Source organism: Eschrichtius robustus, chromosome 6, assembly GCF_028021215.1.
Source record: "Eschrichtius robustus isolate mEscRob2 chromosome 6, mEscRob2.pri, whole genome shotgun sequence".
Taxonomy (NCBI): Eukaryota; Metazoa; Chordata; class Mammalia; order Artiodactyla; family Eschrichtiidae; genus Eschrichtius; species Eschrichtius robustus.
The window spans coordinates 121,313,560-121,325,910 of NC_090829.1; the positions used below are offsets into that span (position 1 = coordinate 121,313,560).

The 12,351-nt window shown below is 35.2% G+C and overlaps 1 protein-coding gene across 2 annotated transcripts in view; it reads right to left on the minus strand.

Annotated features, from left to right (window-relative positions):
- Positions 1 to 12,351, minus strand: part of TMPRSS15 (transmembrane serine protease 15) — a 143,403-nt gene that overhangs the window by 59,781 nt on the left and 71,271 nt on the right. For both annotated transcript variants that reach the window (XM_068545723.1, XM_068545722.1), the window contains 3 exons: positions 7,270 to 7,359; positions 4,605 to 4,730; positions 2,512 to 2,652 (listed from right to left, as the gene is read on the minus strand). In XM_068545723.1, the coding sequence (XP_068401824.1) occupies positions 2,512 to 2,652; positions 4,605 to 4,730; positions 7,270 to 7,359 (357 nt within the window). The remainder of the gene's footprint in view (positions 1 to 2,511; positions 2,653 to 4,604; positions 4,731 to 7,269; positions 7,360 to 12,351) is intronic.

The following is a 12,351-nucleotide window of genomic DNA, read 5'->3' on the forward strand; positions in this document are numbered from 1 at the left end:
AGAAGAAAGTTTATTGTGTTGTTTTTGGATGTAATGTCCTATAAATATCAGTTAAATCTATCTGGTCTGTTGTGTCATTTAAAGCTTGTGTTTCCTTATTAATTTTCTGTCTGGATGATCTGTCCATTGTTGTTAGTGAGGTGTTAAAATCCCCCACTATTATTGTGTTAATGTTGATTTCCTCTTTTATAGCTGTTAGCATTTACCTTATGTATTGAGGTGATCCTATGTTAGGTGCATAAATATTTATAATGTTTTATCTTCTTCTTGGATTGATCCCTTGTTCATTATGTAGTGTCTTTCCTTGTCTCTTGTAACATTCTTTATTTTAAAGTCTATTTTATCTGATATGAATATTGCTACTCCAGCTTTCTTTTTATTTCCATTTGCATGGAATATCTTTTTCCATCTCCCCACTTTCAGTCTGTATGTGTCCTTAGGTCTGAAGTGGCTCTCTTGTAGACAGCATATATACAGTCTTGTTTTTGTATCCATTCAGTGAGACTGTGTCTTTTGGTTGGAGCATTTAATCCATTCACATTTAAGGTAATTAACGATATGTATGTTCCTATGACCATTTTCTTAATTGTTTTGGGTTTGTTTTTGTAGGTCCTTTTCTTCTCTTGTGTTTCCCACTTAGAGAAGTTCCTTTAGCATTTGTTTTAGAGCTGGTTTTGTGGAGCTGAATTCTCTTAGCTTTTGCTTGTCTTTAACACTGTTGATTTCTCCATCGAATCTGAATGAGGTCCTTGCTGGGTAGAGTAATCTTGGTTGTAGTTTCTTCCCTTTCATTGTTTTAAATATATAGTGCCACTCACTTCTGGCTTGTAGTTTTTCTGCTGAGAAATCAGCTGTTAACCTAATGGGAGTTCCCTTGTATGTTATTAGTCGTTCTTCCCTTGTTGCTTTTAATAATTTTTCTTTGTCTTTAATATTTGCCAATTTGATTACTATGTGTCTTGGCATGTTCCTCCTTGGGTTTATCCTGCCTGGGACTCTCTGTGATTCCTGGACTTGGGTGGCTATTTCCTTTCCCTTGTTAGGGATGTTTTCAACTATAATCTCTTCAAATATTTTCTCAGGTCCTTTTTCTCTCTTTTCTCCTTCTGGGACCCCTGTAATGTGAATGTTGGTGCATTTTATGTTGTCCCAGAGGTCTTTTAGGCTGTCTTTATATTTTTTCATTCTTTTTTCTTTATTTTGTTTCACGGCAGTGAATTCCACCATTCTGTCTTCCAGGTCACTTATCCGTTCTTCTACCTCAGTTATTCTGCTATTGATTCCTACTTGTGTATTTTTCATTTCAGTTATTGTAATGTTCATCTCTGTTTTTTTGTTCTTTAATTCTTCTACGTCTTTATTAAACATTTCTTTCATCTTCTCAATTTTTGCCTCTATTCTTTTTCCGAGGTCCTGGATCATCTTTACTATCATTATTCTGAATTCTTTTTCTGGAAGGTTGCCTATTTCCACTTCATTTAATTGTTTTTCTCTGTTTTATCTTGTTCCTTCTTCTGGTACATAGTCCTCTGCCATTTAATTTTGTCTATCTTTTTGTGAATGTGGTTTTTGTTCCACAGGCTGCAGGATTATAGTTCTTCTTGCTTCTGTTGTCTGCCCACTGGTGGATGATGCTATCTAAGAGGCTTGTTCAAGCTTCCTGACGGGAGGGACTGGTGGTGTGTAGAGCTGGGTGTTGCTCTGGTGGGCAGAGCTCAGTAAAACTTTAATCTGCTTGTCTGTTGATGGGTGGGGCTGAGTTCCCTCCCTGTTGGTTGTTTGGTCTGAGGCAACACAACACTGGAGGTTACAGGCCCATTAGTGGGGCTAATGGTTGACTCCGGGAGGGCTCACACCAAGGATTACTTCTCAGAACTTCTGTTGCCAGGGTCCTTGTCCCCATGGTGGGCCACAGCCACCCCCTGTCTCTTAGGAGACCCTCCAACACTAGTAGATAGGTCTGGTCCAGTCTCTTATGGGGTCACTGCTCCTTCCCCTTGGGTCCTGATGCATACACTACTTTGTGTGTGCCCTCCAAGAGTGGAGTCTCTGTTTACCCCAGTCCTGTTGAAGTCCTGCAATCAAATTCTGCTAGCCTTCAAAGTCTGATTCTCTGAGAATTCCTCCTCCCATTGCCAGCCCCCCAGATTGGGAAGCCTGACATGGGCTCAGAGCCTTCACTCCAGTGGGTGGACTCCTGTGGTATAGTTGTTCTCCAGTTTGTGAGTCACCTGCCCAGCAGTTATGGGATTTGATTTTGTGATTGCACCCCTCTTACTGTCTCATTGCAGCTTCTCATTTGTCTTTGGATGTGGGGTATCTTTTTTAGTGAGTGCCAGTGTCTTCCTGTTAGTGACTGTTCAGCAATTAGTTGTGATTCTGGTGCTCTTGCAAGAGGGAGTGAATGCACGTCCTTCTACTCCGCCATCTTGAACAAATCTCCCCTCCTGTGTGTTTCTACTGTTTTGCTCCAAAAGTTACAAGGCAGCATGTAATCCCGAGTGCACTTACCTGGAATCCCCAAGTGATAGCCAGTAGTGAAATTTGCTTTAAATCCCCCTTTTGCCAATGCATCATCAGTGATAAAAAGCACAGTCATTCTGTTGGTGGTTGAGAACACGTCCTTTACTGGACCAGGCCCTGTGTACACAGCTGCTCAAAAAAAAAAAAAAAAAAGAATAATCAGTGAGATGATCCTTTGACTCTAGAAGGAATATACCTTTTTTCTCAGTTCTGTCTCCCAGAGGTATGCAACATGCAGCCTGGCTTGCTCAGGAAGCACCACATGTAAGTAAATGCATACATTCTCTTACATTTTAGGCACTTCTTCTAGGAAAGCCAACTTCTCTACTGACCTTTTCCAGTATTACTTAAGGTTTCTGCAGCTCTATAACTTAATGATGAATTACTCATAATATTGTCTGGCTTTGCATCACTACTATTCAAAGCCCATGTTATCACAGAAAAATAATTATTTGCCTGCTTTTAAAGACCCTTATGAAATAACAGAGCTTATAGTCTCCCTTAATAAATTTTTGTCTACATTTATTTGATTTTTTTATAAATTGAATCACTAACCTAATCTGAAAGATGAATTAATTAGAGACAGATAATATAAACCTAAATGGTGGTTTTCGATTTTTTTCCCTCTAATCCCTGGGCTTTGAGGGTTTCATAAACAATAAATTACTCTTTATTAAAAACTAAAGGCTTCAGTTAATTTAAAAATACATTCATATTATTAAATATTTTATATATTGGAATCCTTAAAAGTGATTCTGTATCAAAAGAACTTCTCACCTACATATTTGAAAAGGATGATTCTGAGATCCTTTTTGGTGATTGATGGAAATACTAAGAGGTGAAATGATAAAAATTGATTTTTCTTAGATCATGAGAACACTGAAGTTTTTATTAGAAAGACAGAGTAAACTGAAAATGGAAAAACTACTCAAAATGTGTTTATAACTGTATTGAAAATCAAATTTGAAGTTCCTCAGTTCTTGCTAGCACAAGGTTCCTCACCCCACTGAGATTTTCATTGTTATTTGTTCTGTGTGTGACTCTCAAAATCCTCTACCAGGAAACTTGTACTTTAGAACTTTGTGGGATTTTTCTGAAGAGCCTACATAATGGTGATGGATTAGTATGGCTGGGGAACCCTCTCCACCACTCTGCTCCTTCATTGCTATAGCGCGTGCCCTCTGGGGTCTTCATCCACTGGTTGCAGTGTTCATGTGATTGCATAGCTATCTGGCCATATTTTATAGGAAATAATTAACACAGGTCTAAAGCACAGTTAGATAAAACACTTTTACTTGTAAAGTGTGCTGTTTCTGCATTCCAGTTGACCTTTCATGTATTTTCATAGTTCAGTGCATGACTTATCAAGAGACACTTCTTTCTTAAAAATTGGTAGTAATTGAGTAAGATATTAGCCATTATACCTGATAGATTTTTATTATATTAACATGTATTTTATGATCTAGGTATAATAATTTCCTCTAGAATAGAACACTTTTCCTCCATGTCTATTTAAAAAAATTAATGATCAACAGATGTTAGGGAAAAATCAACTTGCTCAACTTTTGACTCATTCTCAGATACTTATATAGAAGCAGCTAGTACTAGAGACACAGACAATAAAAGTAATAGTGAAACACAAAGTAAAAAGCATTTAAAAATTTTGCATAACAAACACAATTGTTCCTCTAGTTTGAAGTGAAATAAAACATAATATAATAGCTATCTTTGGAAATACGATGTACACATAATGCATAGAAAACTGCATAATGGATGTTCTTAGGTTTTAGTCTCTAAAGTGTAATGCTTATTGTAGTAAATTAACATCAGCTGGTAGGAACTGCTGACTCAAAACTATGAATCCTCCTTTGCCAAGAATGCTTCAGAAAAATATCATTCTGTCATCATTGTAAACACTCCCCATATTGGAAGCGTGACATACAGTTTGGCATGTTACTCTACTGCTGTAATTTCACTTTGCTTGTTGTAAAAGAGTGACTACATTTATTGAGAAATGCTCTCTCCATCAGTCCAATGTCTTGAGCCATACAACCTTCACAATATTTAAACTGGAGACTTACCTAAGAGCAAGGAATCATCTCCTTCACCATCTCTGATTTCAACAACATCTGCAATATTTTCTAAGTCAAATACTTGAAAGTGAAGCTGAATATTTTTTCCCTTTTGTGCATTTAAATTCCAAACACCTTAAAAGTAATAAATAACAACATCGTTTAAACATACTTCTTTTGATTTCTCTTCAAAACTTCAATCTCTTGAGAATTTCAAATTACTTTCAAAGATGTTTTCATTTTATATAAACCAATATTCCAAGCTGTTTGTGTGTGTGAAGAAACATTTTATCTATTCCAGAATATTTGTAGTAAAATTTCAACTAAATATGAAATAATTTACTGTAATTGAATTTGCTTTATTTCATATAAAATGGAATACTTTAATCAAAGCTTGCCAATAGTGTTTCACTCCTACAATCTAAAATTTATGAATGTCAAAGATGTGAATATTCTATTTCCATTTATTTTATTTCCATGACTAAATGTAGAGGAAAATGAGGTGATTAAAATGCAATTTGTAGGGCAACTAAACTTTAGTATTTCTTTAAGTAATTGTTGCCATTATTTATATGTGTCATATGATGGTGGTTCCTTTTGGAACAAAACAAAACAAAATTACTAGCCTTAGTAACAATAAACACTCCTTGTTCTTTATTGATTCCTTAAAAGATTTAGTCTTTAGATTTTGTCCTAGGCTCTTTCCTCATTCTGCGTGAATGTTCTCATTCACTCTTAAGGAAATCATTTCATCAACATAGTAATGACATCTAAGTCTTTATTTTCTACACTTTTTTTTTTGAGAAGTAGATCCATTTATTCAATTATTTACTGTGTACAGATGTACGTATCTCAAATTCAACGTGTAATACAGGGAACACACAATTATCTCTTTCCCCAACTCACTCCTTTTTCCATTCTCCCTATCTCAGTGAATAGCACCACTAATCATCTACTCATATTTGTCTATACCAGAAACCTCCGCATCTCCCTTGATCTCCTCTCTCCTACTGCGTCCAATCAATCACCAAGGCTGCCAATACTACCTCCTATATCCCTGGAATCCCATTTTCTTCTCAGTCTCCACTGCCACTATCTGAGTTCAAGTCACCTTTATTTTTCATCTTCTAATTGTTGATGCTGATGGCTCCTTTACCACCTGTCTCTGATTCTACAGCCCGACGGATCCATCGAAAATGCAAACATGATTTCATCACTATTTTCCTCTAAACAATTTAAAGTTTCCTCAGTGCTCTCAGAATAAAATCCAAACTGCTTAATGTGGTGTGAAATACCTTCACACTTCAATTTCATTTGTTATTATTACTGAACTTTGCTTGAAGATTCAAGAAAAAAAAATCAAGTTCTTCTACCTCTGAACTTTTTGTATGTTAGGTACCTCTCATGTCCCTCCACAGTCTCCTGCCTTTTCACTTATTACAAACAGTACCTTAGACATTTTGTGATGCCTGACAATTTATCTGAATCCTTGTGTAGACTGAATTATATTTGTTTCTTCTTTACTTACTTCAGTGCCTAACAGATGAAGCATTCAATAAATATTTGTTGAATAAATCAATAAATTTAATAAATTTCTCCAAATTGTTCTTTCAATGTTCTGCTTATTTTCAGATATTTTTAAATCATTACTTTGTACAAATGACATGTTTAAAAGATATTTCCAATGTGAAGTAAAGATGATCATCTCTGGTTCTCCATACAAGTCAAATTAGATTAATGGCTGTTTATTTTTTTGAATCAGATATCTCCCTATAATAGTGACTTTATTATCCTATCAAAATGATACTTATCTCTGGATCATTTGAAGGAAGAAATGACATTTTCTAATAACACATTTTTCACTGTCATTGGGGCATTTTTTTCACTGGTAGAATTTTCCATTTAGGTTGGTGGTATTATGGATGGCTATGGAAGGCAGGGGAAGAACATGTCTGTTTCCCAGAACTACTGGAGTGGAATCTTTGTAGGATGGGTCTCGGAATCTGCATCTTTAACACAAACAATCTCTAAGCAGCCTTATGAGCTTCTCTATTTAGGACTAATGACCTAGAGACAAGCTTTTTATGGTTTTAGCATTCTAGTCTATTCTCCTCTCTAGACTTAGAATATTTTAGTGATCCTCTTTATTAGTTCATCTTTTATATTGGGAATCTAATCACATTACTATAACTGCCTGCTTTATTGACCTTAGTCTATATTTATAAAGGGTGTGCATGTCACAACTGGCTCTTTGCTTTTTATACTTTCCACTGACCTTATTCTATGGAATTGCAACCTTGTTATACACACCATAAACATTATATGCATAATCAAGGGGAGTGGTGTCTGGGGTAAGGCTGCCTCATTCACTTACTGGTTTTATTCAACTTTTAAATTTGAGAAATATAATAATATCAACTGTTTTAAAGAATTATTGTGAGAACTGTCTAAAATAAGGTATATAAAGCATTAGTGCAGTGACTGACATAAAATAAATGCTAAAAAGTTAGTAATTAATTATTGTTATTCTTGTTATCATTCTATTAAGCAATCTCACAGATGTGGTAGTTGTATTCAGATACAGCAAATTTATAATTACTTTGCTGTGTCAAGGGGAGACTCTAACTTTGATATATACATTTGTTTCTCATGGCCTGGAAAAGAAATGACTCACAGAAAGCCTGATTAGGGTAGTTGTTTGGAAAGTTCATAGACATGAATGTTGTATTTGGCTCCCACAGTTCAAAAGGTCCTCCACAGTCCGCTGAAAAGGAAAGCAATGAAAAATCATTAGTAACATATTATTTATTTCAGACATAACACTATATGCCCATAAATTTCCAATTATATTTCTTGGAATACTGGTTTTGACAGATACATTTTAGAGTTTGTGTAAGGGAAAAATATGGGTTAACAGGTCTCTTTACTGAAGAATTTCTCAAAACCTTAAATATTCTTATGTTCTTTGTGATTCTCCAAGAAGACATAATAGTGTTCAGCATTTCCCAAAATTATTTAGTCAAGAAAACAATTTTGACAAGCATCTTTTATAAATAGGCTTCATGAAATAAGGTATCAATGCTCTGCTGTAGAAAAAAAGATGGATCTTCATAATAGAACAAATCTTACATCTGTCACTCTCTTATGAGAAGAGCTAGTAAATTACTCATCCTGCCATTTCTTGTTTTTTTCTTCTTTTTTCCTACTTTTTTTTTTCAGTAGAGAAGAAGCTTCACCATCCTGAATATTGTATTGAGGCATTTGACTCTCAGGAAAGGGGGATAAAATCTCTACCTTCTAAATAATTGGCCTAGACTGTTCAGGAGTCAAGTTGGAACTGAACTTAATGCAAATTTATTAGAAAAAAATAGAGCACAGATCTTCCAGTTAAGAGTATGATGCTTCAATTGGGTAAACTAACTTTATGAAATTCTTAATCTACTTAATTTATCTTGTTTATTAGAAGAACATTCTAAAGTAATGTAAAACTTCATCAACCACTTTGAGTATCCCAGTTTTATCTTATTTTTTATTACCATGTTATATTTAAGATCAAAAGAATAAAAGTAATCTAATTAGAAGAATATATAAAACTGAGATAAGTAGATATTTTTTCTATTATTAAAGGCAGACGATAATGGTATTACTTACTCCCAATAACACAGAAATCAAATTAGAGGAGGGAAAAATTAAGTGTCTCTACATCTACGGCAGTGCCTTCCATCAGACCCTCTTGTTTGATCCCTCTTTTACATGTCAACTGCCTGATTTATGTAGATCCTTTCAATTCATGCACACCTTTCAAGTCTGTATGTAATAATCTTCTTAGATTTGGGTTTTATGATATGTACAATGGGACAGAGAGAGACAGTTGCTGTGGCTCAAACTAGTATCATTGCCAACATATCCTGTTCTGTAAGGTTTGGTTCTGTAAGGGCTTGGTCTACCTTATATGCCCTCCTGGGACTGGCTTGTCCAGAACCAGCTGAACTTAGCAAGAATAATAAAATCTTTTTAAAAAACCTTACTGTTTGCAAAGTTTCCATGCACATTTTCTTATCTGGAGAGAGAAGGTGGTGTATAAAGGAAAGATGTGTTGGAGTTGGTGGATTAAAACTGTCGTTCTGAGTTAGTTACTTGTCTTTTTGAGACTGGATCTTCCCATATATAAACTAGATATATATTAGAGATTTTCAAGGTTGTTGTAAAAATCAGACATAATTTATGAAAAGTGCCTACACATTACCTGGCACGCTCAGTCCTGGTTGTCAGTGCAGTCTTGTGAATTAGGTAATTACTATGACTATTTCAATTTTTTTTTAAAACATCTTTATTGGAGTATAATTGCTTTACAATGGTGTGTTAGTTTCTGCTTTATAACAAAGTGAATCAGCTGTACATATACATATATCCCCATATCTCTTCCCTCTTGTGTCTCCCTCCCTCCCACCCTCCCTATCCCACCCCTCTAGGTGGTCACAAAGCACCGAGCTGATCACAGACAATTCGGGCATTGGAGGTGTTCTGTTACTTGCTAATGCCGAGCATAAACAGTGTCAAAGTCAAGGCTTCAACTCAGTTAACCTCAAACTCATCTCACAGTATGTTACTGTCTGTTATTGGGTTGATTAAACAATCATTTCAACCATCTGGTCTGAGCTATAGGCAGGGTTTAGGCTGAGTCTCAGTAAGTGGCACTTGGTGCGTATGTGACAAGGAGAAGGAGGACAGAAGGGAACGTGGATGAGAGCACTAACAAGTAAGGTCAATGATGGACAGACCTAGAAGGAAGAAAGCAGTGTACACAGGGTGCTGAAGAAGACATTGGAACCAAAGAAAGAGTGATAATTCCGAACAAGGGCAGGTTCTCCACTGGGAAAGGCTGAGGGAACTGTGCGCTCCTACAGCAGCAGTTCCTCCAAGGCGAATCCTCTCCTTGATTGTGCGACTTATTGTCTTGACAAGATTTCTGAAGAAGCATCCACTACAACCCCTCAACTCCCATATACACACAACTCACCTAACTTTAGTAACTCTAAAGTGCCGTGAAACGCTTTCTTCAGTCCTCAAGAAAACTAATGAGGAGGGGAGAGTGTAAATGCAGGGACAAAAATAACACGGCTGATTGGCGAGGCGGAAAGCCAGCTCTTCTTTTTAAATTTAGCCATGGCCAGTGTGGCCAGTGGGAGTGCTGTTGTTTAAGCATCATTCTCATTTCTCTTCAAGGAAAAAAATTTCTAAATCGTATACTCTTCATATAGGAAATAGCCAACAATTTGGAGAATGTATTGAGTGTTCACTTCTCTGAACACTTGATGGTACATTATATTATATGCAGATGAGTAAGTAGGACTTAAATAAACACACCACCAGAACTAAAATGTTGTCAAGTGTGATTGTTAAGTCTGTCAAGGCAGGCAGTTGACTTAGCATTTCTCCTCTGAATAGAAATCTTGGAAATTCAACACTTAAAATACTTTAAAAAATAATAAAATATTTAAGAAGTACTTTTTGAAATACATTTCAAATATAATTTTATGTCAAATAAATGATCAGTAAGTATCTCTGATCGTTGGTCTTATAAGATTGATATCAGTTACTCTCTGTATATAAACGACTGTAAGGAATTGGCAAAAGCACTTTCAGCCATTCTAAATATGATGACACAATTTATTTTAACGGTGGTGTTGCTATAGTGGAGATGTAGCATGTACTTCTTAGAGGAGCCAAAGACTCATGAAATGTAATTCTGGAGAGCACAGTCCTGCTGTGTCATTTAATAAACCATCTCCACCCAGAGAATGAGAGTTAAATAGTTTGTCTGATACAGGGAACTCTTCAATTACAGTTGTTAAATTCTACCATTTTTCTTTTTCTTGGATCTGTTCTCTCAAAGATTTGTATTTTGATTAATTTCTTACTATGCCAGTAGGAATCTTCATGACATGCAATATGTAAATAATATGCAGTGTTTTGCAAAATGGTTCTCAGGGATAGATATTTTCCTTGAGGCATGTCATTTTTAATCCATGCTTAAACCTCTGACATAAATGATATATGTGTCAATGTGGAGGCATTTACTGTAGGGTGAAAAGAAGCAGAGTCCAGCTTTCACTTACAGTAAAAGGGTTCAAATTAAAGTTATTTATGACAAGATATTTAAAGCAAGAAATAAGGATGATAATAGTAGGTTTCTGATTGCTACTTTTTTTTTTTTAAGATTTTTTTTTTAATGTGGACCAATTTTAAAGTCTTTATTGAATCTTCCACACTCTCCTGCATTGGAAGGCGAAGTCTCAACCACTGGACCGCCAGGGAAGTGCCTGATTGCTACTCTTATGTAAGGGAAATAATAGGTGCAGTTTAAGAAGTACTACCGCACATTGATGTTTGAATATGTTAAAAGTGGCTAATTTTCAAAGTCAGCAGTTTTTTAAAAATAATCATAGTAATAGATAACAAGTCCTAAAGTATTACAGACACAACAATTTTAAAAGTTTAGGTGGTAATATAAAAAGAAATTTTGGGGTTCAGTTTGTCAAAATTTATATTTCCATTAACAGGTTATAGTGACCAGCCACAATACAAATGTTTTTATTAAATTTGTGGCAATAAAGTTCAAATTTATATTCCCTGTGGTTTACATTTTATTTATAATTACTAGCCATCTAGCCAATAATAGATCTAATAAATAGGCTGTTTTGAAGGTAAAAAGATGAAAACAAGGGTAGCCAAAAACGTACTGATGTAGGAGCATATGAGGGCAGTTAATTTAGAATTTGCTAAGGGTATCAAATCATACTAATGATATAAAAGGCAAGCAGCTCTACATGACCATCAATTACATGAGAGTTAAATTGGTACTGATTCATTTTTACATGAATAACTAAAGATCATTTAGCTCTAAGTATAATATCAAGCCTATGAAACTTTCCAAATTAACTTTTATTTTGCTTTTGGAAATGGAAAGTGGCCTAATAATGGCCAAATAGAGTGAAACTATAGAAATAGAGTGACTATTACAATAGTTAAATCTAGCTTGTCCTTTTTTTTTGTCCTTAGCTAGTTTTAACAGCCCAGAAATAAGGCAGGTGCTGAAATGTTGATTTCTTTTTGTATACACCTATTCTATTTAGTAGCTACTTGTCATGAATCATTCCAATTGTGTTGCAAATTGGCATTATATTTGTGTAATGGAATGTTTACTTTTTAAAAATGTTCTCAATACAATCCCCACATTTAAATTATTTGTGCCAATATCACAGGGCAAAAATCATAGAGCTGATGCAGCAGCAAGTGATTAAAATCACATGATGGAAAACTCCCTGCAGTTATGAAAACTGAACTTACATTTCCCCAAACAAGGCACAACCTGGATCCCTAGGAACAACAGAGAAAAATGGCCTTAGCTAGTCAGTTACTTGATTATTTTCTTATTTAAATGCTCTATAAGAACCAAAGAAAAGACTATTAGCCAGTCAACCATGGTTTCCCTTTGTTTCTGCTTAAACAAATCAGTGATCTGGAACCAGAAAAGCTTTGCTCAGGTAAGAGTTTCGCTGAACCAATTGCAAAGGGCATTAGAATGAAATTGTTCAGAATGCATTTGATGGTAATTAGCATTTTCTGCTGTGCTAAATATTGCCCTGAAGTGAACCATTTGGAACCTGGAACAAGTACACTCTGGGAAAATTCTAAAGTTTATATTTTAAAATCAGATGGGTTATTCTACCGTTATAATTTCCCTATCGTAAAA